We start from the raw sequence: 26,390 nt of genomic DNA, 5'->3' as shown, positions 1-26,390 counted from the left end.
ATTCGTTCTTCACTCTAACCAACATAGGATCTCACAATCCACCCCGTTGAGGCCGTTGAGGGCCTAGCGTCCTCACTGGCACATTGTTTGGTGTCTGAATACTATTTGTAATAGTTCAAGTCTACGGCTAGCAGATATTGTCCGTTTTGGCTCGTTACGTATTGCCGTCAGTTTCACACACCTGTATGAAGTTAAGCTAGCGAAACAGCTAATGTGTTGAACCAAGGTGCAAATTAACTAACCATGGTTAGATTGGTTAAATATTAACGGTAACCAAATTAACTCCGGCGCAAATTAACTAACTCTGGTTAGTTTACTTAAACATTAAAGGTAAATCAGGCTTGATTTTGATGGCTATGGGAAATAGGAATCCTAGAACTCATGGGTAGTTCTGATAATGTCTACAAGGGTATTTTAGACATTTTACCTCTGGGTAGCTGAAAGGAAATGAGAATGTTGATATAATTAAATAATTAATTATTGTTGCTATTTTATTTTTTAGTTGAAGTATTAAATAATTTTAACTAAATAAAAAAAGTATTATTATTACTAATTTTAAGTATATAAATTATTACTTTGTATGATGAAAAAAAGTGAGTTATTATTTATTTATTTATTTTTAACGAAACAAGATGAACTTGGGCTGATTCGATGGTTGATTCGAGGACATACTGACAGAATCAAAAGCCCACAAATCGGCCCGACGCAACCCACGTCGTTCAGGTGTGTAGAAATCGTCTCGGCGATTTCCGATTCATCTCGTTCTTCCAAGGCCACAGGGTTCACAGATTCTCTTCAAGATGGAATTCTGCAATTCATTCATATTCTTCACTCTGTTAATCATCCTCCCTCTCGCCCGGGTTCGTTCTATCTCTTCATTTCGATGCTTCTGTTTGATTCTAAACACTCGCAGATTAATTCTACGTAGCAACCGCGGGATCTGATAATTCTTCAATTTGACGTGTTTTACTTTTTTTTCTTGTTTGATCCAGTGCGAGGATACTGGTACGGTGCTTTTCGTCGATAGCTCGTCGCATCAATATCTTCGATCTCATTCACCCGATGATGGCGTCGAGGTAATTTAGTTTATTCTGTTTTATTTTTTGGCTCCGGCGTGATTGGTTTTATTGGTTAGCTGATAATAGACTTGAGTTGTGAGCTTGAATTGTTTTGAAATTGTTTGCCGTGTTTGTGTTTGCGCTTTGCGAATTCTGGCGGATTGAAGAAACTGAATCTGGAACTACTTGCTTTTAGAACTGAGTTGAGTTCTTTCTTGAATGTTAACACACTCAATGTTTCGCATCGTAATATACGGATTATTTCATTTTGGTATTCAGGAGCTCATCTCTGTACGGTATCGGCCATTTCTGTTTAGAATTGATGTACTATTGTGAATGGATTTTAAAAAAATTTCTTGAACTTTGCCATTTGTTTAAAAAATACCTCCATGCTGTAGGTTGCAATATTATCCTCGACTTTTCATACAAATTTCATCAAAAGTATCCTTCGAGTAGACGTTCCTTCAAATGTTGGATTGAAAACAACATGGACGACATGTTGGTGATGAAAATACTTGTCGGGACTAAGTTTTATAGAACGACATTCAAATATGTTGGCATTTCGTCTACCATTTTAATGGTTTCTGCTTGAATGGTAGTTTTGAAACAAAGAACAAAGTTAAGGGGTATTTTTGTTTATAATTTAGCTTCTCATGCTATGCTTGCATATTTGATTTCCACAGCTTAGTTCGATGTCACTTCCAGAAGTTGGTGCTGCTGTGTCGGTCTTGCTTGGTTTTGCACCGTCTTCAACACTTTCAGCTTCTGGTTCATCTAAGGTTCTTAATTGTTTGATTAGTTCAGCAGATGTTTTCCTTTTAAATTTTAAGTCTCTCTGCTGCCGCAAGGTTTTAATCATGTTATTGATGATCCCTTTTGCAGTTGAATGGGATTTTGATGCCAAATCCTCTTGATAGGCCTCGTTCAGTTTTTATGCTTGAAATTAAAGGAGCATATGGTCTCTGCAGTAATTTTGACAATAATATTGTAAACATTATTTTTACTTGCTTGTTTTTAAAGTCGTAAACATTTTATTCTTCTTCTGAAACTGCAGATCCTGAATTTGTAAACCTCGAAAGTGGCTTGTCCGGAAATGTCCTTACGAGCAAGGTTCATGCAGGTTCTGAGAGTGCTGACATCCAACTTCCTGGTACTTGTTCCTTCCAAAGTCATTGTTGCCTTTTTTTCCAAATATTTTCAGCCGCCCTTTTGTGAGATCCCATATCGGATGGAGAGGGGAACAAAACATTCCTTATAAGGGTATGGAAACCTCTCTCTAACAGACGCGTTTTAAAACCGTGAGGCTGACGGTGATACGTAACGGGACAAAAGGGACAATATCTATTAGTGGTGGGCTTAGGCTGTTATACCTTTCGCTCTTTCTAATGCTAGTTATTAGCAGGTGAGGATGAAGTGTCTATTGTTCCTTTGAATGAACCATTGTCAGATTATACAGATGAAGACATTAGAGAATTTGTAAGTCATGATATTTATTGTATAATTTGATGCCTATACTTTTACTCATTTCATTTTTAACAATGCTTGTTTGTATATCTGACTAGGCCTCTTTTATTGGTGGATCTTATGCTGCTGATGCATCAAAAACTTTAAATGGGGAATTGGCTGTGCCTTTGAGTGATGCTGTTCGGATAAATCTTCATCTGTCTAAGGTTTTCTCCCTCTTTTCAGAATGTTACTCGGTTATTTCTAAACGTCTCCTATTCATGTGTTTACTGGTGTTTTATGCTCACTTGCAGACAGGGGACAGAGAAATTATAGGCAGTCTTTTATGTCTAGTTCACAATATTAGAAGGGCTATACACATTCACGAGGATTTGTCACAAAACGTGCAAAGTCCATCTGAGCTTATCACCGGCTCGTTCAATAGCATCAAGGTACGCTGTTTTCCCTGATTTTGATGTTTCTTCTTTGGGATAACATTACTCAACTTCCGTTTGTAAACATCAATAGAGACACTGATGCGGCCATTAGTACTATGGTTTCTCGTGTTACAATACAATAGTACTTCTATAGGTGATGCCTGGAACCTTATTTCTGCCACCTTCTTGAAAAATACATTTGTTCATCAAAATAACATAGGTTGAATGTGGCTGTGTGTTCTGATTCTCCACAATAATGCCATCACTTTTTTTTTCGTCTAATTTCATTTATTCTAATCAATATTCTCCAACGGGTTAGCAGGCATTCAAAGATCAAAGTGATTCTGAAGGAGATGCTGATCGTCAATCGAGACTCTTTACTGTTACATTGTCCAAGATATTCCACTTACTCCAAAAAGCATATGATGGTAAGTGGTTGGTTGCTTTTGTTTGAGAAGTGTATCAATTATTCATGATTAATCTCTAGTCTCTTTCAGCTACCCATTTTTGTTAAGAAGTGTATTTTTATGCAAACTGATATATAACATATTGACTTTGATGTTATTCTTGTTCAATGATGACTGGATGAATATGTGTATTATTGTCAATGGCGATACCTCTTTTGGTTTCGGAACAAATGATTTAGTATTTACATAAATACCTGTAATTTAACCTGTAGGTCAAATTGTTGGAGTCATTTTTTTTTCTGGATCATCATCACCAAAGGCAGAAAAAGGATTAAATGTGATGTTTAAGCCTCGGCAGACTCCACGTTGGTTGGTGGAAGACGTCAAAGTTAACACAAGTATTCAAGAAGTAATATTGGTTAGGACTACCCTTGCCTGGATCACAGGAATCATCCTTTTGATTGCTACTCTTATGGGGGTAAGTCTTTAAAATAAACTTACATTGGTGAATCTATTATGTTCTTCTTTTTTCTCAACAACTGTTCTTGTTTTTTCTGGCCTTTTGAAAGTTAAGTTTATAATCACTACTACTTTTGTGGCCTTTTGAAAATTAAGTTCATAATCATTACTTCTACTTATAGGTTTCCTTTTTTGTCGTCTTGTTTTTACAAATGTTTTCCGAGCTGAATTTTAGAATTAGTTTTTAAAAACTTGTTTTTGGAATTTGGCTAATGTTTCAAAATTCTCTTTAAGAAAGATGAACACTGTTATAAATAATTTGTGAGAAACTAGACATAGTTGCCTAACTGATCTTTGAAAACTATGGTTATTTTCTCATCATTTCTCTACAATAGGTTTCATCGTTCTTTAGAGAACATTTGAATTCTTAACCAAATTTAAAAAACGAAAACACGTTTTTTTGAATTGTTACATTTTTTGTTTTCAAAACTTGGCTTGGTTTTGAAAACATAGAAAGTAGGTAACAAAACCAGGAAACCTATAGGTATAGGTGGAAGTAGTATGTATAGGTTCAGGTTCAATTTTTAAAAACTAGACGATTATCAAACGGGCCTAAATAGTGTTATCAAACAAGACATACATCTTCATGATCAAGCTCTCGTTTGAAAGTGTCGTTTTGATTGTTGACATTGTTTTTCGTTGTATTATCTGAATCTTATATTGGCCAACTTTTATATAAAAAAGGGTTCTTGTTGTATCCTGTTCATAAAAATTGAGTACAATACTATTGATGGTTGGTACATTTTGCTTTCATGGCTAAATTGGGTGAGATTGAAATATTTTCAACCTTTTCAATTTTTGCTGACCCTTGTTCTTCGACTGTGCAGTCATGCTGCCTTCTAAGGATGCCACTGACAAGGGACACCCTCCTCTATTCTAACGTCAAATTGGACTAAGATCGAACGAAACCGCCAACTGATGGATGCTCGACATGGTCATTGTCCACCATTGAAGCATTTTCGCCATGAGATTTGTGTAAGTGCCCTTTCAACAACGTTCTTGTCTACATTTTGATGTAGAAAACCTTATTATTAATGGTAGCAATGGTATGGTATGCTTTCTACAAGTTATTGATAGCTATATATTGAATGGATAACAAGATGGGTTGTTGTATAATAAAGTTATTTTTGAAACGAGATTCGTTTATGTATATTATCAAAGTTCACCGATCACCGAGGTCGAAACGCTTCTCGTTAGTGATTTGGTAGATTGTGAGAAGTGGTGATGAAGATTATTTAGCTTTGTTGTATTTTATTTTTGTTGAATATGAGTTTTCCAAGGTCCAAAATAATTCCATTATTAGAATCATTTATCTACTGCACTTCTTTATTCTGTTTATGCTCATAAGATTGTGTTTATGTAATATGATCTGAATCATGCTAAGGACAAAGGAAGCAATGGTCTCTTGGTTTGTCTTAGATTAGAAAATGTATGTTAAAATTTAAGGCATTGTTTGTTTGATAGATAATCATTTAGGAGACGCTTGGAGACTCGAGCCGTTTAGTCTAGAGTTATTTAACTTGGAGTCGAAGTATAGAATTGTTTAGTCTGGAGTCGTGAAGTTGGTACATAGTTGTTTATTATGGATTTACTCTTAAGAGGTGTGTGTAAATTTTGTCGTTCTATTATGAAAATTCTTAAGAGGTGTGTGAGATCCCACATTGGTTGGAGGGTGAAACGAAGCATTCATTATAGTGTGTCAGCGAGAATGCTAGGCCTGCAGGGAGTGGATTGTGAGATCCCACATTGGTTGGAGAGGAGAACGAAAAAAAAGGTCGCTTAGCAGGAGGAGAAGAATCTGCAAACTGTACCGACCACTAGTCTTCTTTTTGTGTTCAACATCTAACGAGCTATAAACTAATTGCTTAGTTTGAGGTTCATCAAAGCCTCGTTAAAGAATTGTTTGAACTCTTTGACTTACGGTTTCTCGACAAAAATGATTTCTTGTATTTTATAAAGTCGACAATACTTTATTGATCTACATATGATAATGATTAAATCATTACAAAATTTAAACTATATAGACTAAATTATTATATATTATAATTTGAAAATTTTGAAAATATAAATGACTAAATAGTTAGGTTAAAAGTTTAAATATTATATAGATTAAAAAAATATTTTAAATAAAAGTGATGTTTTAAATACAAAATAATAATAATTAATACTTTATTTAAATCAAAGGGACTAAAATGATTTTTAATAAATAAATGAATACAAAAATATGGCTATAGTTATGAGGCTATGGCTCGGCTCGGCTGAGTCGGGATTTCCCGCCAGTTGCGTCACGCAAAACGTGTGGTTTAAAATGCGCAGTCTGGGATTTGCTCATCGGAAAAATATCTTCTTACAGTCACTTCCATTCCTTCTTCGTTCCTCCATTTCTCCCCTCTCTTCCACGCTCTCCTCAATTTCTCTGCTGCATTTCAATGTCTTCCTCCATTACTCTTCCTCTCCTCAATCCTTCTCTTCACCTCACACCTCACCGCCTCTTCCCCGTTTCTCTCTCAATTTTTTCATCTCCCAAGCTCTCATCTCGTTCTTTTGCCAATTCCTTCATCTGTCGTTCTCTGAATCCCGCTAGCAATGAACGCGAGGAGATTCGATGGATTCGTGAGGAGCAGCGATGGCTTCGCGAAGAGGAACGGTGGATTCGCGAAGAGCAGCGTTGGACCAGAGAACGCGAGTCGCTTTTGCAGGAAATTGCCGAGCTTAAGCTTCAAATTAAGGCGTTAGAACGTCAACATTCTATGCAAGGAGGCACGGTTTCGGCGTCGGAGACTATTGCGAATATCGCCGGCTTGTTACAGGTGTTGAAGGAGAAGAATCTGATTGCCGAGAGCGGAGCGTCGGTGAGTCGCATATTGTTGGATGAGAGCACTCGTGAAGAGGACGTGGAGATAGAGAAGAAAACAATCGTTGAAGAAGTGATAGAGAATAAGGCAATTGTTGAAGAAGTTGTTAGGTTTTCCGATGAGATTAAAGCAGAGAAAGAGGTGAAGAATGAGAGAAAGTCCTTGAGAATTGGTTCGGAAGGAGCGGAAGTTCTTGCGATGCAGGTCTGCTCGTCATACGCATTTCTTCTATCAAATATTAGAAGGCGAGTTTTAAGTTTCGTGCTGCTTTTGTTCCTATGATTTTGTGCTTCCATATAATTGGATCGAATTTCTTAACCAAATGCAAGCATTGTGGCAGATCAATCTGCTTATGAACGCTGTGCATTTTAGATTAATTTTAAGATTAAAAAAAAAAAAAGATAATATAGATTGAAGCTGGAAAAAAAAAAAAACATGAATATTATTATATGTGATAAATAGGCCCGTGAATATAGTCGATTCGACTCTGTGATTGATGTTGAGGAATTTGTTTGTTTTTTTTGAAATCTAGTCTAATTGAGTCTCTATCTCGTGCACTTTTCTTTTCTTTTTCCTTTTTTTTTTTTTTTCGAAATGCGAGTATTGTCTTCCTGATTTTAGGTAGTTAAGATGCTTTCATTTTAATTTTAGTATGAAGATCATTGTACTAAAATGTCAGGAAGCATTGCTGAGGCTAGGATTTTACTCTGGCGAAGAAGACATGGAGTTTTCAAGTTTCTCCAGTGGAACTGAGCGTGCCGTTAAGACTTGGCAAGTAAGTTACTGGCATTGACATTAGTTTATCATTCTTTACTCATTCTATGGCATCTATACGGATTCAGTACACATTCTTTCAATTTGAAACATCCATCGATGCATGATCCAAATGAAAATTAGAGAGTTCACTATTAAGGATTAATCAATCTCTAATATTTTGTATAAATTAAATATGAATATAGGCATTAAAGATTTATAACTTCTTTAAAAAGTGAAAAAACTTCGATTATTAATTTGAGTGTGTCCTTAAAATTGTTTTTCGATATCGATATCGACATCAATATTTTAATCTTTGCTTCGAACACATACTTTTATTTGATAGGCCACCTCAGGTTTCCATGAAGATGGTATAATGACTGCAGAACTCCTTGAGATTTTATACGGGGAGAAAGTAACTGAGAGCGTTGGATCAGATGAAAAAGGGAACATTCCTACAGGTCAAAAAGTATGTTTGAAAACTTTTTATTTCATGATTCTGTATTTGGTGTGTGTATGATAGCCTTCCTTGAATTGAAATATTTGGTGATTTCTGTGCATTTACTTTATGGCAACTGTCTTGTATGCTTTAGATGAAGAATATATTTGATACTCGAGAGCGCACAGTCAAGATTTTTACCTATTTCCTCAAGTAATCAATGTGTTGCTTAGGAACCTTAACAACTTTTTTATTAGTATGTCCACGATGTTCACATGCGAGTTTCTGTCTGTATCTTTAGAACTCTAGGACATGGCTGTACAACTTATAGAGAACAGATCCTATTACAGTAAGGTTGTACGAGTTTATGTGTGTCATAGAGGGTGATTGCTATTGAGGATTGTTGGGAAGGAGTCCCACGTTAGCTAATTTAGAAGATGATCATGGATTTATAAGCAAGGATTACTATCTTCAATGGTATGAGGCCTTTTAGAGAAACCAAAAATAAAACCGTGAGAGCTTATGCTCAAAATGGACAATATCATATTGTTGAAGACGGTCGTGATTCCTAACCATTGCATGCTCCATTGGTATTAACAAATTTTTCTCATCCCACTCTTCTAGAATTCCATCGAGTAAACTGATCTCGTCTTGCACAAGCAAATGGTTGTTAGCTTGAACAAAAGTTGCAACGTTTTTAAGTATCATTCTCTCATAGAATTTGTGTTAATCATCTTGTGCGTATTGCTTTTTGTTAGTTATGCTTTCAGTAAACTTGTATGCCATTTTTTTTGTCATTTTGTCTTCTAAATGTTGCCAATTGTAGGATTACCGTTTGCCTAGCACTGAATACTATTTGCACTCTAAATATTGCTCTTCTACTTCTACCTTTTCACTAATATGGTTAAAAAGTGTTGCTACGTTGGAGGTGACCCACGTTCGAAATATGTCGAAATAAACAGTTGAATCAGAAAAGACAAGAGGGAGAAATCTTTTGGATAGAAGAATCTTTAAGCACTTAATATCCTTAACACTTAATGCTTTTTTGTTCTCTTTGTTGTTGGGTAACTAGCTCATGAGTCTCATAGTGCAGACATTAACAAATTTTCTAAATTTTCTTTAGTAACTACTAATAAATCTCCTTGACAAAAACTAACCATTTTACTAAACTTATTCAACTCAATAATTATTAGACAAATATCTTTAATTTTTTTTCTTTTTCTTTTTTGTAATTTTTAATTAACTCACATGTTTCTTCCCCTCTTTCAGGAAGGTGATAATGTAGCTGCTGTTGTTAACTCAATAACTGAAATATCAGAGATTGAGAGGACAGTAGTAAAAGAAGGCAGTGCGAGTTTTGATGTGTCCCAACAGCGAGTTTTTCTCTTAGGAGAGAACCGATGGGAAGACCCCGCACGACTTCTTAGTTCAAATGGAAAAGCTTCTGATGGCAAAACCAATTTCACATCTACCAAGTGTCTGACTTGTCGTGGGGAGGGTCGTCTGTTATGCTCAGGTACATCGTATCCTATCTTTATCTTAATTCAATAATATCTATATCCCAATTGTATCCTTCAGCTCTAAACAGACTTCAAAACTAAGGGTGGGTTTGGAGTGATTTTGGAAATTGTCATGTCATGTCCAAAAATCACTTCGATTTTAAAATTAAAATGTTGAAAATATTTTATAAGTATAACCAAATGTTACAATCATTATTTGAAGAAAAAAAAAAAAAAAAAACTTGTAATAATTCTCTTATAAACAAATCATGTTGTTTTATTTTTATTTTTTTATGAATGATTTTCTTAAATATCATTTTTAACTTTCTAACATTTTTACTTTTACGTGCATTTGGGACGTGATGCTTTTGAAATTTTATTCCCCACATTTTCATAAATATTTGTCAAGTCATTCTATAGTTCGATGATAATTGACATCTAAATCTTTCTCTGAAGTCGGAGGATTCAAATCTCCATATTCTACCTCTCTTCTTAAATAAATATATTTGTTAAGTGATCGATATCTCTGCTCTACACTACTCGATATATAACCGGTTTTGGTTTCTCAGAATGCGATGGATCTGGTGAGCCAAATGTTGAACCACAGGTAAAGCCACCCACCCCACTAATGCACCCATCTATATTGCCTTCAGTTTAGTTTTTAGAAGTGGTGGAAACTCAGAAGAAAGGATTGAATTATGCAGTTTCTGGAATGGGTGGATGAAGGAGCAAAATGTCCATACTGCGAAGGCATTGGTTATACAATATGCGACGCATGCGAAGGGAAGACTGTGAAATAGGTATGACTTTTCACTCGTCCATTATAAATAATGGCGCTGTTAATTTAATTCTTCACTTATTAACATCCCTATTCAATTTTGTTATATATATATATTTATTACTAATTCATAGACACTAAAAATAAGATGGTGATTCCGTTTGGGCAGATATGGGGTTTTGAAAGTAGAATATGATATATATATACACACACACATATAGGTTAGCGCAAATATTGGGATCCGGATCCTTTACTTACGTTGGGCCATTAGATAATTTAATTAAAGATTAATAAATAGATACATAAATAGTTGGTCGGTCTTAAATTCGTCCGGTACGTAGAAGTTTTTGGTGAGGTTATAATACCAAGTTGCCCATCCTTTTCCCGTCTGTCCATCCTAAATGAACAATATTAGAAATAGTGATTGCATGAACTGATTTGTTTAGAAATATTGGTCTCCTTTTTTCCCCTTCTTTTGGTCTTACTTTGAAGACTTGTGTCAAAAGTGATTGAATGAAATGTTTACAATTTGAAAAAAAAAAAAAAAAAAAAAAAATCACCAAAGGCTTAACTTTCTGAGAATTGTTTTTTATTGTTGAGGTTTCTTCAATTTTTTTTTTTTTATTGACCTCTTTCAAAATTAGAAGATTCAATTAGAAATTCAAATCTTTTATTTATATATATGCTAAACTTTCTGAAAATTATAAGATTAAATTAGAAATTCAAATCTTTTATATATATAAATGCTAAACTTTCTGAGAATTATTTTTTATTGTTGAGATTTCTTCATTTTTTTTTACCTCTTTCAAAATTAGAAGATTAAATTAGAAATTCAAATATCATATATATATATATATAGTCACACATTTATAATCAACATCTTTGAAGTTATTTATCATTCATTTATCTCGTAGCTAAATTTTTTAGCATTAAATTTTAAAGATGAGTCAAATTTTTTTGTTTAGTGATTTAAAAAAATCAGCTGAATCTTTTTCTTGATGACTATTTGGTTTTCATACTTTAAAACTCAACCAAACTTCAAAAATAAAAAACAAAAATAAAGTCTTAAAGGACCTATCAATCTGGGAAAAATAAAAGATGCGAAAATCATCACAACCGAATGCACAATAACAAATCAGTAGAAAAGTATGTCCCTGGGCCCACATGGAGGATGATTACCCACAATCAAGAGAAACTCAATGACACCGAAACAACAATATAAAATAAATAATAAAAATACAAATATATGTGTGGGGAGTAGGATTACAGATTTGTCTTCAATTTGCCACTCGCTTCAACTCGCCTGGTTACAGTTCGCATCGTCACAAACTCCTCTGCTGCAGATGGGTGTATTCCCACCTGTTCCAAGTAACCATCCCAAAGGCCATTGAGTTTTTTAAATCACTTTTCAAACTGTTTCGAGTCTTATGAGGCATAATTGGTACTTATTTATTATTCACTTATTTAATTCATGTATTAATTATCCTACAAAAGGCATAGGTGATGGATGAAACTTACAGTGCTGTCAAACTGTTGCTTGGTTGCTCCACATTTTAGAGCGACAGCAATTCCCTGAAATGAACCAAATCATATAAATGTTGTAAATCAAATTCAATTTTAATTACGAATAATTAATTAATTAAAAAATGTACCTGCATAATTTCGGGAGCATCTGGTCCGCACATGGATGCGCCAAGGACCTTTTGGGTGTCAGCATCAACCACTAGTTTCATCACTGTCTTCTCTTGTCGTCTATATAACATAATCAGAATTGCAAATGCGCGTATATGAGTACAAATTGAGGCTGCTGACGTCACCACAATAATCAATTATGGTTCCAATTATTAACAAAAAAAAAAAAAAAAAAAAAAAAAAAAAAAAACCACTCTGGTTCCAATAATGGTTTTGAGTAAACCAAAATGCCAATTCCCAAATGAAAATTTTCTATAAATATATATATAAATAAATAAAAAGTTTAATTTTTAAAATCAAGCTTATATACACTACTTCCTTCCAAATGTTTTTTAAAAAATAAATATACACTACTTCCTTCCAAATGTTTTTTAAAAAATAAGTGAAATTTTGAAAACTTTAAAAAATAGTTTTTAAAATTTTATTTAAAGAGAAAAAAGGGTTTAGAACACGGTTTTAAGAAAAAGGTGAAAAGTTGACCTAAAAAATATGAAAACACAAATATAATTTTTTAAAACCAGAAAATAAAAAACAAAACGGGCTATCAAACTGGATTTGGATTAATGTTTTGGAGGTCATTCTTGTAATCTAGTGTTCCTGGTGAGAAATTACATTGGAAACCTAACAAATTTAGGCCCACATTTTATATATTGAGATGAAAAAATAGGTCAAAATGAAGGTTCTCCTCTCCAGTCCATAATCACCATAATATTAATGAAGTTTTGAAGTGAATTAGTTGTACGTACCCAGAGATTGTATTCTTCATTGGATTGAAGGAAGAAGTGAACACCAGAATATCACCCTTTTCTCTTTGTATAGCTTCTTCTTCACTTAGGCCCACAACAGAGAGAGGTGGTATGCTGCAAACCGAGCAGAATAAATAATAATAAACAAATGATGTACTTACTGTTGGATGATGAAAGTCACGCATCCGCTAATTTAGGGAATGATCATGGGTTTATAAACAAAGAATACTTTCTCCATTGGTTTGAGGCCTTTTGGAGAAGCCCAAAACAAAGCCATTAGAGCTTATGCTCAAAGTGGACAATATTATACTATTGTACAGAGTCGTGTTCGTCTAACATTTACAACCATTCTAGTACGAACAGATTATATATATATATATATATATATATATATATATATATATATATATATATATATATATATATATATATATATATATATATATTTTGTTAAGAGTACCTTCTAGTTTAAACACTCTCGATCATCCTAAAATCACTCATTAAGCTTACATTTGAAGTACATATCTTGAGGATTTCTAGCTAATCATTTTAGCGTCATTTTTAGATAATTTATTGGTCGTGTTTCTTCATAACAGGTTTTTAAATTAATCCAATTCTTTGAAGCAATTTATTTCTTAAAATAACTTTTGATCATCCTCAAATCACTTATTAATCTATACTAAACACACTTTAAACTATTGCCTTTCTAATAAATGGGTGCTTCTAAAAGAGAGCAATTTGTTACCAGAATACAGCATAGGGCACATGATTGTAATCTGGTTTGGTAGGTTCACCGCCAAAAACAGTGTTCTGCAAATAAATAGAAAAAGAAATATATGAATATGAATAATATGGCAAAGAGTTGTTAATAGATTAATGTTGGAAAGAATGTAATAGAATACATACTGCAAAGAATGATCCCTCCATTAAAGCCACGGGCGTAAGATTCATTCGGTTAGTAACATCTCCAACAGCCCATATACTAGGTACACTCGTGCGTGAATAATCATCCACCTGACAAGGAAGCATTTCCTCTAAAAACGATTGAAACAGGACACACAAATTCCTTAACATGGTTTTCTCAATGCATAATGTCTAGCCAAGATTATAATGTGTGTGTATATATTGATTTTATTGTTAAAAAGGAAATTGGTCCCTAAGTTTTCTACTTATATGCTACACATCCTGTAAAACCATCTACTCAAATCCGGACCTCAATGCACTTCACACAATGCACTCGTGAAATGTGTTTCAATTCCTCAAATACGACTATGTAACAGATGTTTAAGTCCACTCCTAACAGATATTGTCTTCTTTGGACTCTTCCTTTCGGGCTTCTCCACAAGGTTTTAAAATGCGTATATTAGGGAGAGGTTTCTACACCCTTACAAAGAATGTTTCGTTCTTCTCCCCAACCGATCTTAGAGTCCCACCCTCCTTCGAGACTCAGCGTCCTCGCTGGCACTCGTTTCCTTCTCCAATTGATATGGGACCCCCAATCCATCCCTCTTCGGGACCCAGCGTCCTTGCTGGCACATCGCCTCGTGTCCACCCTCCTTCGGGGCGGGCTTAGACTCCTCGTTGGCACATGGCCCAATATTTGGCTCTGATACCATTTGTAACAGCCCAAGTCCACCGCTAACAGATATTGTCATCTTTGGCCTTTCCCTTCCAGACTTCTCCTCAAGATTTTAAAATGTGTCTGCTAAGGAGAGGTTTCCACAACTTTATAAAGAATGTTTTGCTCTTCCTAACCGACATGGGATCTCACACGCAATAAACTTTCTATTGTTAAATCCATAAAAAATGACCAATGGTGCTTTTGGTCGGGTGAAAGTAACTAGTTCCAATTATTTACCACTCAAAGCCTCTATCTGCACAAATTAATGATGAGCTTGACACCATATTAGCAGATATAAATGTCACAACTCATATTGCAGCTTTTCTTTTTTCCATAATTACTACTTTTCACGCCTTGTAGCAGCACTCGTTCCACAAAATATTTCTAGGGAAACGAAGGTGACCGACAGCCTATAAATGAAAGCTTAGCTGCCCCACACAAAGAGTTCAGAGCAAAACAAACACATTACAATCTTTAAAAGTGACTATTAGAAGAAAACGTGAAACAGATGTAATCTTTTTGAAAGAAATCGGAAAACAATGAGCATTTTCTTTTAGATGAAAATCCCAACTTCCATTGAGAATGAACAAAAGAAAGAAATCGTAAGTATGATACTAAAAACGAAAAACAAAAACAAAACGAGCCAACAAAAAAAACTAACAAGAACTAAAAAGCTAAAAGAAAGAGAGATTACAAATAAATACTGAACTCCTTGGTAACAGAAACCCAGAGAGGGGGGGGGGGGGGGGGGGGGGGAAACGATATGCAATAATAAAAAGTCAAGATAGATAATCACCTTCACAGCACCATGTTCATCAACTTCGACACCAACTGCTTTCAAATTTAATCTTTTTGAATTAGGAGCACGACCTGTAACACAAACTTGTCACTTATCAACTTATTGTGCAAAAAATAATGAAATACTTGAGAGAACAACTAAACATTAAATCCTCAGTATACAACCAGAAATTAAAATTGATCCTATTAACCTCGTCCTAAATTTCCATACAACAAACTTGGGGACTATTTGAGTTTAGATATTCACGCAGATGAAGTAAGTCAAATTGTAAACTAAAAAAGTAAAATTTTTTAATTGTGCAACATTTGGTGCTGGGTAAAATGATATGATATTCAATAGGAAACCAATATGGCGGGAAACTACAACCTTAAAGCTTCTTGGGCTCACAACTCGACCATTTTACCACTAGATCACACCCATAATTGTCAAAACAAGTATCATTTCTCAAACACATTTATCTGTACAACATTCCTTTATAGAAGAGAGGATAAGACCTATTTGTTTTATTACTAAAGTTAAATTCATCAGATTCATGTCTAACTGCATATCATCAATAGGTATCCAAGCTATAATTAGTATATTTTTTCATGCGTATATAAGATGTATTGTAGCTAAATATAATTTAATCTAAAGACATCACGTTAGAAATTATTAAATAACGTAATTTTATTTTCAGTGCCTAATAAATATAAAGAATTAGCTTCAAAAGTTGTTTCTATTTTTTAAAAAAATATATAGAGAATTAGCTCAAATATTTATCATAAGATAATTATGACCTCATATCACCATATCTTTCCACCAAAAATAACCTCTAATGACTACAGCTCAATTAAGACCGTTTACTAGGGTGTTGTCATCACTCCGCTTCACCAATTGAATAATCTTCATTTATTCTCTCATCTGGTCAATGACTTAAAAGCCAATACTCCATAAATCTCCTTTCTCTGACTATCTTTCGATCTCCTTTTAGCCCCAATCTAGAACATCAATTAGGTTTGTTTAATCCGATTGTAGTACTTCAGTTCAGAGGCTGAACTGAAAACCTTATGGTGTCTGGTGCATCATCCTAACTTTTGATAAGCAGAGCATTTTAAAGCTTATAAGTAAAACTTCTCTTATTTTCTCAATTTATTTTCAAGTAATTTGAATCTCTCGAGTGAATCATTTGGTACATTTTTATTTAGAATTCAGGACGATACATTTTAAGCCATTTGCCAATAAGTCTAGATTTTTCAATTCTTTCCCTCGCTGGTTCTACACAAACTGCACGGAAAACAACTAAGTGCAATAAATTTTCAAGAGGTTATTAAACGTAAGAAGATAATTACCAGTTGCAAACAACACGACATCTGCTAACAACTCCTCACCATGATCCGTGATAACTTTTATGCCGTTCTCTGATTTTATCAACTGAGATGACAGAAAATTGGGACCGGTATTATCAAAATGTTTAAATACATACAATGGAAACATTTGAAATAGGTTAAAAGAGGGAAAATCATGGAAAATACTTCTGTCAAATTTGTTCTTGGGTGCATATTAATTCCTCTGCCTTCCAGATTCCTTGCAACCACTGCTCTCATTTCATCATCAAAACCTCTGAAAAATAACGTTTTTAGTTATAACATCCAAGACCAGTAGTATAACATAATAAAAACACCAGCACATAGCAACCGATAATATCAGGATGCATACACACTGGGTCATATTTTTTTATCTTTTTTCTTTTCTGTTATTATTATTTTTATTTTATTTTTTTGGACCCGTGATTTGATGTCTTCGTTAACAAATGGTCCAGAAGAGTAAAGGGTCAGTGGCTATTAGAGTTGCAGAAGATATTAGCAACTATAGCACCGCATCATACAGTTTCTATAATCTGTATCCAGTATCAGGCAGTTTGATCCTTCGAAAATCATTGAAAGGATAAAAGAGCATAGGATAAGATATTATACCCCAGTGGAAGTTCCCTTCTGAAACATAGTTCAACCTTAGCACCCATACCATTCCAGATTGAAGCAAATTCAACAGCAATGTACCTAATAACAGAAAAAGACTTATGATCCTCAATCATGAAGCCCGAAGCAGATGTGCCAATAAAATAGAGAGAACGCACCCTCCTCCAAGCACCACAACACGCTTAGGCAACTCCTCCAAACTCAAAGCCTCATCAGATGTTATCCCCAACTCCTAGAAATTTGCAAACATACAGTAAGAGGAGAATAATAAAAGTAAAGATTGGGCCTTTAGAATTGCATTAGATGAACCAAACGTTTTCCAAAAGTAAGCCAAAGAAAATGTACCAGACAAAAGAAGTGCATCAAGTCCTTACAAATTTGACATGCTAAAGCAAAGACAACCATCATTCATGAAAATAAAATGTTCACACGATGGTTTAAGTCCACAAAACTACATCCGGAAAATTTTAGTTACAAAAGATGAAGCTAATCATGAAGAATCAATGACAAAGAAAAGGAATAAATTGAATTGTATATCCATACTCAAAGCTCCTCAATTGATAGCACAACGTTATTCAGCATCCATATTGAGCTGAGCCATTTTCTTACGGGGAGCTTTTGAGAACTTCAAGTCATATTATGATTTCAAGACAAAGTTCAGCAAGAAGACTATCAAAAGTAGCACAAACGTTTTCAATTAGCATTACGATTCCATGTTTATGAACACCTGGGTACACTGAAAGCGCACTTCATAACCTAGAACCACAATCATGTGAATATAGTAATGTCCAACAAAATCCCGAGCACTTTACTGAATTCAATTCTTCAGAACTTTAAATCACTGTTTATGTGCCCAACTTTCTAACTTATGATCAACATGACCATGCAACTTCTCAACACCCTCGAGACTTTTAGTATGTAATGTACATGAGAATACGAGGAAGCTTGGAACGAATCAAAGCCCAATCAGAACACAATTCCTCTGTGATTTCAAATAGAAAGCAGTAAGGCCAATATAAAATATGTGAAAAATAAAATAAAATAAAAAACATACAGAATTTCAGTTCTCCTAGGAATTAACACTTCTTATAGTGAAAATATTGTTTTTTTTAAGAAAAAAAAATGTTGGCACAGATTAAAGGAAGAAAGAAGGAAAAAGAAGAAGAAGAAGAAGAATGCTACCTTCCCAGGAATATCAGGAATGACAGCTCTACTGCCAGTCGCAATCAGAATGTGCTTTGCTGAATAGCCTATTTTGGTACCATCAAGTTGTGTCACCTCAACTTCATGTGGACCAACAATCTTTCCCTCTCCTTCATACATTTTTACTCCCGACTTAGTCAGTAAACGCTTGTAAATTCCATTTAATCGTACTATCTCATCTGTCTACAATTCAAAAGATAACAAAAGTATATGCCTCAATATTAGACAAGAAAATCTGATATCAAATAAAACAAAATTAAGGACATAATGACAATTCTTCGCTAATTCCTGGAAGTATTACTATGGATAACAAAAATGGTGCCAGAAGAAATGATAAATTGGTCATATCTGAGAAGTGTACTAAAACAACTAAATTTGACTTTCCAACATTGAATTTGACAATTTGGATTAAATGCTACATTCTCAAAACATCTTACGAAATACGAAGATCAAATGCACAACTCCAACTCCTAGTTTTGCACGTTAGGATTAACCACTTTCTTCTATTCACCAACCAATAGGTTTCAAAAAGGAAAATTCCAAAAAGAGACATACTGAATTGGGTAAAAACTACAGGCAGGTAGGTGACAGAAGAAACAAATCAGGAGCTATAATTACTTTCCTTGAACTGGGGAGGACCACTGCCCCTCTTCGCATCAGACTGCACTATTGGTAATTTTCGCTTAAATCATGGAAATAACTTAGAGAGTTTATTGCAAATATAATTTAGTCTCACTGTATTAGAGCAGATTTACAGCATTCCTTGCCCTAACAGTGTGACACACAATTACCAGCAGAGTTATTATTGCAACCTTCGGAGAATCTCTTACAACTAGCTACAGCCCAACTTTTTATATACTTATACCCAAGAAATCTAATCAAAATGAATTATGTACTTCACAGAAAAATCAAGCTCTATAAAGTTAGTTCTGAAATTGATCAGAGGTAACATGCAAAACATTAAAGTGCAAGAAACACACCTTCTTTTTCAAAAGCTTCTTCCAATCAAAATCCACTTTCTCATGCACATCCCAACCATAACTTCGAGCATCCTACACAAACAACACAGGATAAATACAGAACTTTTTTCACAATATTCATGTCCACAGAACAAGATTACTAATAACTTCAAAATGACTCTTTAAATGCAGCCTACAATCATATCTCACTCTAAGAAATACTAAAGCTAGCATGCATGCTGGAGGCTGAGGACTAACGGTCAAATTCAAGTTAAAACCACCGGTGCTTCACGGTTGGGGGGAAGGTGTTCCAAAGTGAAAATATACCAATATTGCTGCTTAACGAAAACTAATGAACTCTGTTGCATTCTCGTAAAAATAAAAGTTATAGACATTACATTCTACTAACCTGAAGCTCAGGACCAAAAGTTGCCCCATACATCAGAATCTTTTTGGGAACACAACCACGAATAACACACCTGAATTCCAGAATAAGAGATAAAATATGATAAAGAATGTTCAGTAACCTCTACATTAAATTTGTAAAAACAATTAAAAATAATAATTGAGAGCTTTGAAGGACAACTTACGTTCCGCCAATTCCTCCAATTACTTCTGAGCTGATTGGATCGAATGGAAGCTCACAGATGCCAACCTTCAAACATATTTTCAAATGTAATAAGCAAAATGTTAAGCAACCGATTCTTTGAAGAAAATACCAGATGAGAATAACAGTTGACAGAAAAAAACATAGGCTTAACAACATCAATGCTAAAAGCTGTACAGATAGCTAGAAATAAATCATCGATATACATATGAAAAATAAAATAATTCAACCATCAAAATCTATTTAAGCCGATATATGAAACCTTCGCTCCATGACTAGCTGAAAATCTACTAGCACGAACACCACCACTTCCTGCTCCAATAACAAATAAATCGAAGTCGTAGCGTTCCTCCGCTTCAGCCGGATGGCTCAGTTCCCCATCTATGAGCATCTTCCTCGACATAGCTGATGAATATTCGAGCTAAAACTGCGGTAAACAGAAATTCACCAAATAGACAAACAACAAACAATCAAACGATAGAGCTGAATGCATTTAGACGCAAGGAACTCGCAAACGATATGCCTTCAAATGAAGAACTAACGATTTGTTATTAGAGAAACAAAAGTCAAATTAAAATTCCTAATCCGCCGTCGCCACTAATCAGAAGTACATAAGAAAAATCAACAGTCAACCTGGCGAGTACATATAAAAATAGAAGAACCAAAGAAATTCACGAATCTTAGCTCATCCAAACGCTACTAACACACAAGAACAGTCAATCAACGCATCAAACATTCAAACTCCATGCCTCAACAACCAAGATCTCTGACACTGACCATAAAACCTTCGGTATTAAAAGAAAATCAAACAAAAAAACAAAAATCACCAAGCATTCACTTCTCAAGTTAAAACAAATAAGCAGGCAACCAAAACCTCCAGGGACATATATTTCTATCATTTTCCACTTCCACTTCCATCATTTTCTTAGCAAAGAAACAGAAAATAGCAACAGAATCTACCTCGATGAAGTTGATGGCTGCAAGAGGAGAAACTCTAGGGCTTCAACAGAGAAGAAAGGAGAAAACGACGGCTCGAAAGCCGAGCGATGATTGGCTGTATTTATATGTACCGAGCTGTGACTCAGTGAGAACGATGGAGACCGCGAAGAGAAAAAAATCTGCCAAATGCCGTGCGGCTACCCGGCATCTTCGTTCCAGTTATTTTATATCCATCGGATGATGACGTGTCGCCGTTTTAACCGTCGCTTACTGGCGCCGTAAACCCAGTAATTTTGTCCGCATCACTTTTTCCAACTTTTTTTCCCCTCAAATCTATTTTTCTATTTAATTTTATTTTTAAAAATACTAATAAATACTCTGTAAATTTTTAGCTTTAATTTTAAATTTTAATTCTTTTTGCTTTATAATATTCGGAATTTTTAATTTTACTTCATATATCTATACAATAATTAAATATCTATAATTCTATAAATTTAATATTTACTCTATAGGTTATTTTAAAGAATCCTTTACCAAAATCTAAAAATTACAGCAAGGTAATTAAATTTTCACCCAAAATTTTCACCCAAATCTAAATATTTTTACCTTTATACACAAAAGTTCTATAATTCTATAAATTTAATATTTACTTTATAGGTTATTTTAAAAAATCCATGACCAAAATCTAAAAATTACAGCAAGGTAATTAAATTTTCACCCAAATCTAAATATTTATACCTTTATACACAAAAGTTCTACAATTATTTATACCTTTATACACAAAAGTTCTATAATTCTATAAATTTAATATTTACTCTATAGGTTATTTTAAAAAATCCATGACCAAAATCTAAAAATTACAGCAAGGTAATTAAATTTTCACCCAAATCTAAATATTTATACCTTTATACACAAAAGTTACGGGTGCTTATGAAGTTATGTCTATTTTGAGCCTAAGTTATCGTGGCTTTGCTTTTGACTTTCCAAAAAGCTTCAGATCAATGGAGATAGTATTTCTTGAATTATAAATTCATAATCATTCCCTAAATTAGTCGATGTGAGACTTTCATCATCCAACACCCCCCTCGAACAAAGTACGTCTCCCCTTAATCGAGACTCGACTCCTGTTTTTTTTTCTTTAGTCTTAGTCATTTTTTACTATGCCTTCGAGGAGACTCGACTCCTTTTTTTTTTAAGTCATTTGTTCGACATTTGAGGATTTACCATGACACGACTAAGTTTAGGGCATGACTCTGATACCATGTTAAATGAACACGACTCTCGAGGGTGGTATGATATTGTCCACTTTGAGCATAAAGCTCTCATGGCTTTGCTTTGGCTTTCCCCAAAATACCTCGTACCAATAGAGATAGTATTCCTTGATTATAAACCCATGATGATTCCCTTAAAATAGTCGACGTGGGACTTTTATCATCCAACAAAAAAACACATACTCGTTATAGTAAAATCGAGCTTCAATTACTTATTGATTAAGAAACCAAATCTTCAATTTCAAGAATAAAACACAATTATATTTAAGTAAAAAGCATATACTTTAGATCGAGTTTCAATTACTTACGTGTTGAATAAGGTATGAATTTAATGAAATGGTCCATTACACTCATTTTTTTTGCTCTCTTTGCCTATTGAAAGATTCCATCATTCTATGTGTTTGTTTTCCTTCTTAATTTGGAATCTATTTTTATTACGCTCCTTATGTTCAAACTCTTTAAAGCGTTTTCAACTACTTCTTTATTTTGTCCCATTTTTCAATCTCGAGATTGATGTCGAGTATAAATATTTTTTTAAGCGACCACTTATAGTTCAACTTAACCCGAACGGAATGAAATGTTTTAGTATGCACAAAAATATTATAATAATTTTTTATTTATTAATAAAATGAGTGAGGATTGAATCTCTTCCATTCATAAAGCCTAATTATTAAATAGAATTACATGTATATTAAAAAAAAAGAAAAAAAAAGGCAAGTGTTTGCAATCAGCAGCTGCAAGTATCAAGGGCCTTGAGTATAATGGCCCATCAATATGTGGGCCTTGTAGAAGCCCACTGGACTCTATTGAAGGAGAACGCAAAACGGAAAAAGAAAAAAAGAAAGGTGATTGGGGTGAGAGAGGCTCGAACTCTCGACCTCAGGATAACTCTTTAGCTATGAGACCTACGCGCTAGCCAACTGCGCCACCACCCCTTGATGGGACAACTTGTAGAAGCTCAATAAAGTCTATCGAAGGAGAACGCAAAACGGGAAAAGAAAAAAAAGGTGTTTGGGGTGAGAGAGGCTCGAACTCTCGACCTCAGGATAACTCTTAAGCTATGAGACCTACGCGCTAGCCAACTGCGCCACCACCCCTTGATGGGACAAGCAACTTTATTTTTACTTAAATAATTAGAACATGACGTGGTACGATAAATTTAGTTATTTGGTACTTTTTTTAATTATTTAAACTCTTATCGTTTAAAAAGTTTTAATTTGATCTTCATATAATTAAAATTTAGAATATGACTTTTTTCTTAGATAATATATATTATTTCCTTTTAAATTTCAAACTCAATTTGTCAAGCATGAAAATATATATGTTTTTAAATTATATTCATTAAAATGTGACAATCAAAAGATTCAAATATCCAATATCTTAGTCCAACGTGTATGTTAATTAATTATACAAAACTATCAATTAACAATTTCTCAGTTGAACGTGTATGTCTTAATTAGTTAAAATATATCATACATTCAATTTATATGCTTCTCATCGAATACAAAATCAATTTTTTTTCTTTTTTAATTTTATAAATTCTATCTAATATATCAATTATAACAAATCAACAAAATGATAATAAATTCAACCTACCTATGTGATCTAACACAAATCAACAAAACAGTTCTAGAAGAAAAATTTATAGAGAACTCAATTGTCAAACAATCTAAGACAATGATTAGAAGCAAAATGACAAAAAAAAGTCTAGAGAAAAGAGAATATTTACAGTGTGAAGAGGATGAAGCGCCAAGAAACTCAATGCCATTCTATTCCTCCAAGCGTAGTAGACCCAACTCCTTCCCATACTTCACCAAGCCCAACCTCTTCGCTATCAACACCTTCCATGTCGCAGTCCCACCACCCACCGCCACTTGCGTCTGCTCAGTTGCCGAAATCAAGAAGTTACCATGAATCACAAGGTTAATAAAACAGTTTAAACCGAAGAAGTTACCATATATAACTGTAAATATGTACTTTTATTCTTTAAACTTTACCTTTAAAAAACTATTTTTTAACCTCCAACCTTATTTGGTTCGATAAATTCTTAAATTTTAAAATTTCTATCTATTTGATGGTAAATCTTTTAAATGGTATTTAATGGATTCTAATAAGTTTTTGAATTTTTTATTTTAACCTTTCTCAAAATACAGGATTAAATTAAACATAAATTTAATCATATAAATCAAATTAGTTTTAAAAAATTTAAATATATTACTGATCTAAACCTAAGTTTAGAATACATAGCTACCGCTAGTAAATATTGTTCTCTTTGGGGTTTCTTTTTCGGGCTTTCCCTCGAGGGACATCACAATCCACCCCCTTTAGGACAAGCGTCCTCGCTGGCACTCTTTCCTTCCTCCCATTGATGTGGGACCGCCCCCAAATCCACCCCTTTGGGGCCGGCGTCCTTACTGGCACACCGCCTCGTGTCTACCCCCTTTGAGGAACAGCGAGAAGGCTGACACACCGTCCGGTGTATGACTCTGATACCATTTGTAACGGCTCAAGTCTACTGCTAGCAGATATTGTCCTCTTTGGGTTTTCACTCAAGGCTTTAAAACGCGTTAGGGGAAAGTTTCCACACCCTTATAAATAGTGGTTTGTTCTCCTCCCCAACCAATATGGACATCACAGTTTAAAATCCGAGCAAAGGGAGAAGGAGGCAATTCATATGAGAAACAAAAGCGTATTTAGAAGATGGCAAATACTTACAGTGATTGTAGAGAGGTTTTGGTTTTTTGTTTCTGATATCATGAACTGCCACCCTTCTCTTTTTCTCGGGTTTTGGGTCGCCTCCAAGAACTACCACATTCTTCTTCCTCGCTTGGCTCTCACCTGATGGTAAAAGTTAACAAAGTTCAAGTATCATCAGCTATTCAAACACAAAATCTTCATAGCATACGAGAGTAAGCCAATTACATGGGGTAGTGGAAGCAAAGCCTTCACTTAACATCTTTCTTTTCCTCGATTCTAGCATATCATCTGTACTGAAGATATCTGCTTCACTAGCACCGCTTAAAACTGAGCTTTCACTTTGGTTTGGTTCAGAACGCTTGAACTCTTCAAAAAGCACCTTTGAAATAGCTGATTCTGTCTGGGAATCCGTCTCATAATGAATTCCAATCGGTTTATTCATGGAGCTATTTGCATCCCTTGGACCCTGCAGTGAGGAGAAGGGCGTGGACTTCCCCTGTGTATAAAGAACGGAATCAATGGCTTTCCTAACACTCTAAATTTCATTTCCCCCTTTTTCCTCTCAGTATTTCGCATAATTCACATGAAATTAAAGATTCATCAATAAATAGTTTTTTAAAGCCGTATAAAAATAAAGAAGAAGAAATCAAATCGTCACCGAAGTTAAAATCACCATTGAATTTCATCGATCATCTTCTCATTTCAATTTTCTACGTCCGATCGAAAAATCAGACCTAAATAAACGCAATCTAAAACTCCAATTGACAGGCAGACAGAGAAAAAACTGAGGCAAAACTCGTTACCTTCACCGTCCTCTGTGGTACGAAAGATTCCGGCAGTTTTCGATCGAGGAATTCCGAGAGCGACAAATGCGAGCTCTTCTTCGTAGATTTGCTTTCGGAAACTTCATTCGAACTCTTGAAACTGTTTCAATCCATAAATTAAAAACGTACAACAAATTAATAAGCACATAAAAAATAGGAATCATGACCGATAGATTACGGATTTGAAGAACAGGAGCGGAAAGAAGATGAAATTGAACGCTGGCCGAAAACCCTAATCGTAGGACGCTCGTTGTTCATTTGCTCGAACTTGAAATGTCGGAAAATTTTAGGAGGACGGATTTTAAAATTCCCTCTCCCTCTTTCGTATATGTAGTCTTTTCCCGCCACGAATTTTGAAAGCACCGTTTTCGAAAACATTGTAATTCGTTTTAAATTATATATAACTATTTACTGTTTTTTTTTTTTTAATAATTATTCTTACTTTATTATATTTCTTTTAATAATTTTCATATTTTTTTCTTTCAATGCATTTTAACTCTTAATCAATTTTGAAAAAAATAAAAGCAATTTTTTAATTTTAAAAATAAAAACTTGAAGTATTATTTATACGTTTTAATTCTTACAAATAAAAAAACAAATCTTTATCAATTTTTTTTAAGAAAACATTTGAATTTATAATCCATTTCTAAATTTTTAAAAAAATTATTTTATTTTTTTTAAAATTAGGTTAGATTTTGAAAACATAGACAAAATCCGATAGGTATGAATATAATATTTATAAGCTTAATTTTAAAAAATAAAATAAAAATAAGACTAAGTCGTTTGAAGCCGTTTATATATATATATATATATATATATATATGGTTAATTTTGTATCAAATAAATTTTTAAAATTTTAATTTTGGGTTGCATTTTTTTTAATTCATAA

At 34.0% G+C, this 26,390-nt stretch overlaps 4 protein-coding genes and 2 non-coding genes across 7 annotated transcripts; 2 read left to right on the top strand and 4 right to left on the bottom strand.

The window, feature by feature from the left end:
* The first annotated feature begins 660 nt into the window (after window positions 1-660).
* Window positions 661-5,180, top strand: LOC111801150 (uncharacterized). Its single transcript, XM_023685142.2, has 11 exons — window positions 661-860; window positions 993-1,076; window positions 1,742-1,837; window positions 1,941-2,016; window positions 2,113-2,208; window positions 2,461-2,534; window positions 2,621-2,728; window positions 2,816-2,953; window positions 3,261-3,366; window positions 3,618-3,823; window positions 4,692-5,180. Exons 1-11 carry the CDS (start codon window positions 801-803, stop codon window positions 4,758-4,760), a joined length of 1,113 nt encoding a protein of 370 aa, XP_023540910.2. The 5' UTR covers window positions 661-800; the 3' UTR covers window positions 4,761-5,180.
* A 1,026-nt stretch (window positions 5,181-6,206) lies between these two features.
* On the top strand, window positions 6,207-10,324 carry PTAC5 (plastid transcriptionally active 5). Its single transcript, XM_023683182.2, has 6 exons — window positions 6,207-6,923; window positions 7,399-7,494; window positions 7,819-7,941; window positions 9,181-9,427; window positions 9,980-10,017; window positions 10,115-10,324. The coding sequence occupies exons 1-6, from the start codon at window positions 6,294-6,296 to the stop codon at window positions 10,208-10,210; spliced, it is 1,230 nt and encodes a 409-aa protein (XP_023538950.2). The 5' UTR covers window positions 6,207-6,293; the 3' UTR covers window positions 10,211-10,324.
* Window positions 10,325-11,295: 971 nt separating this feature from the next.
* LOC111800066 (glutathione reductase, cytosolic) lies at window positions 11,296-20,919 on the bottom strand. Of its 2 annotated transcripts, none has more exons than XM_087126248.1 (17): window positions 20,731-20,919; window positions 20,033-20,175; window positions 19,754-19,818; window positions 19,573-19,642; window positions 19,185-19,256; window positions 18,184-18,387; window positions 17,160-17,233; window positions 16,999-17,082; window positions 16,558-16,645; window positions 16,375-16,456; window positions 15,044-15,117; window positions 13,533-13,640; window positions 13,372-13,436; window positions 12,627-12,740; window positions 11,841-11,940; window positions 11,707-11,760; window positions 11,296-11,547 (listed from the first exon to the last, which is right to left on the bottom strand). In XM_087126248.1, the coding sequence occupies exons 2-17, from the start codon at window positions 20,171-20,173 to the stop codon at window positions 11,452-11,454; spliced, it is 1,491 nt and encodes a 496-aa protein (XP_086982374.1). In that variant the 5' UTR covers window positions 20,174-20,175; window positions 20,731-20,919; the 3' UTR covers window positions 11,296-11,451. The 2 variants fall into 2 exon arrangements, with proteins under 2 accessions (XP_086982374.1, XP_086982373.1); XM_087126247.1 differs by having other exon boundaries at window positions 20,033-20,197; window positions 20,731-20,918.
* Window positions 20,920-22,830: 1,911 nt separating this feature from the next.
* TRNAM-CAU (transfer RNA methionine (anticodon CAU)) lies at window positions 22,831-22,915 on the bottom strand. The gene is given in 2 exon segments: window positions 22,831-22,866; window positions 22,878-22,915. It is a non-coding gene; the product is annotated as a tRNA-Met (tRNA).
* A 77-nt stretch (window positions 22,916-22,992) lies between these two features.
* TRNAM-CAU (transfer RNA methionine (anticodon CAU)) lies at window positions 22,993-23,077 on the bottom strand. The gene is given in 2 exon segments: window positions 22,993-23,028; window positions 23,040-23,077. It is a non-coding gene; the product is annotated as a tRNA-Met (tRNA).
* Window positions 23,078-23,607: 530 nt separating this feature from the next.
* On the bottom strand, window positions 23,608-25,839 carry LOC111785973 (RNA-binding protein). Its single transcript, XM_023666329.2, has 5 exons — window positions 25,680-25,839; window positions 25,481-25,601; window positions 24,903-25,173; window positions 24,696-24,818; window positions 23,608-23,860 (listed from the first exon to the last, which is right to left on the bottom strand). The coding sequence occupies exons 1-5, from the start codon at window positions 25,757-25,759 to the stop codon at window positions 23,739-23,741; spliced, it is 717 nt and encodes a 238-aa protein (XP_023522097.2). The 5' UTR covers window positions 25,760-25,839; the 3' UTR covers window positions 23,608-23,738.
* Window positions 25,840-26,390: the final 551 nt, after the last annotated feature.

The sequence above is a fragment of the Cucurbita pepo genome, chromosome 8 (genome assembly GCF_057944985.1).
Source record: "Cucurbita pepo subsp. pepo isolate OVF chromosome 8, ASM5794498v1, whole genome shotgun sequence".
NCBI classification, from domain to species: Eukaryota; Viridiplantae; Streptophyta; class Magnoliopsida; order Cucurbitales; family Cucurbitaceae; genus Cucurbita; species Cucurbita pepo.
This window is presented reverse-complemented; position numbering and strand designations above follow the sequence as displayed.

What these genes read in the sequence shown, in the direction of transcription:
- LOC111800066 (XM_087126248.1), bottom strand. Translation starts at nt 20,173, where the DNA reads ATGTCGAGGAAGATGCTCATAGATGGGGAACTGAGCCATCCGGCTGAA. An exon ending in CAAGAACAAATTTGACAGAA is followed by an intron (nt 16,457 to 16,557) that starts GTATTTTCCATG and finishes CTGTCATCTCAG; the next exon opens with TTGATAAAATCAGAGAACGG. An exon ending in GTGCCCTATGCTGTATTCTG is followed by an intron (nt 12,741 to 13,371) that starts GTAACAAATTGC and finishes CTCGGTTTGCAG; the next exon opens with CATACCACCTCTCTCTGTTG.
- LOC111785973 (XM_023666329.2), bottom strand. Translation starts at nt 25,759, where the DNA reads ATGAACAACGAGCGTCCTACGATTAGGGTTTTCGGCCAGCGTTCAATT. An exon ending in CGCTCCTGTTCTTCAAATCC is followed by an intron (nt 25,602 to 25,679) that starts GTAATCTATCGG and finishes GGATTGAAACAG; the next exon opens with TTTCAAGAGTTCGAATGAAG. An exon ending in TACCACAGAGGACGGTGAAG is followed by an intron (nt 25,174 to 25,480) that starts GTAACGAGTTTT and finishes CTTTATACACAG; the next exon opens with GGGAAGTCCACGCCCTTCTC.
- LOC111801150 (XM_023685142.2), top strand. Translation starts at nt 801, where the DNA reads ATGGAATTCTGCAATTCATTCATATTCTTCACTCTGTTAATCATCCTC. An exon ending in TGCTGACATCCAACTTCCTG is followed by an intron (nt 2,209 to 2,460) that starts GTACTTGTTCCT and finishes AGTTATTAGCAG; the next exon opens with GTGAGGATGAAGTGTCTATT. An exon ending in TGATTGCTACTCTTATGGGG is followed by an intron (nt 3,824 to 4,691) that starts GTAAGTCTTTAA and finishes TCGACTGTGCAG; the next exon opens with TCATGCTGCCTTCTAAGGAT.
- PTAC5 (XM_023683182.2), top strand. Translation starts at nt 6,294, where the DNA reads ATGTCTTCCTCCATTACTCTTCCTCTCCTCAATCCTTCTCTTCACCTC. An exon ending in ACATTCCTACAGGTCAAAAA is followed by an intron (nt 7,942 to 9,180) that starts GTATGTTTGAAA and finishes CCCCTCTTTCAG; the next exon opens with GAAGGTGATAATGTAGCTGC. An exon ending in AGCCAAATGTTGAACCACAG is followed by an intron (nt 10,018 to 10,114) that starts GTAAAGCCACCC and finishes TGAATTATGCAG; the next exon opens with TTTCTGGAATGGGTGGATGA.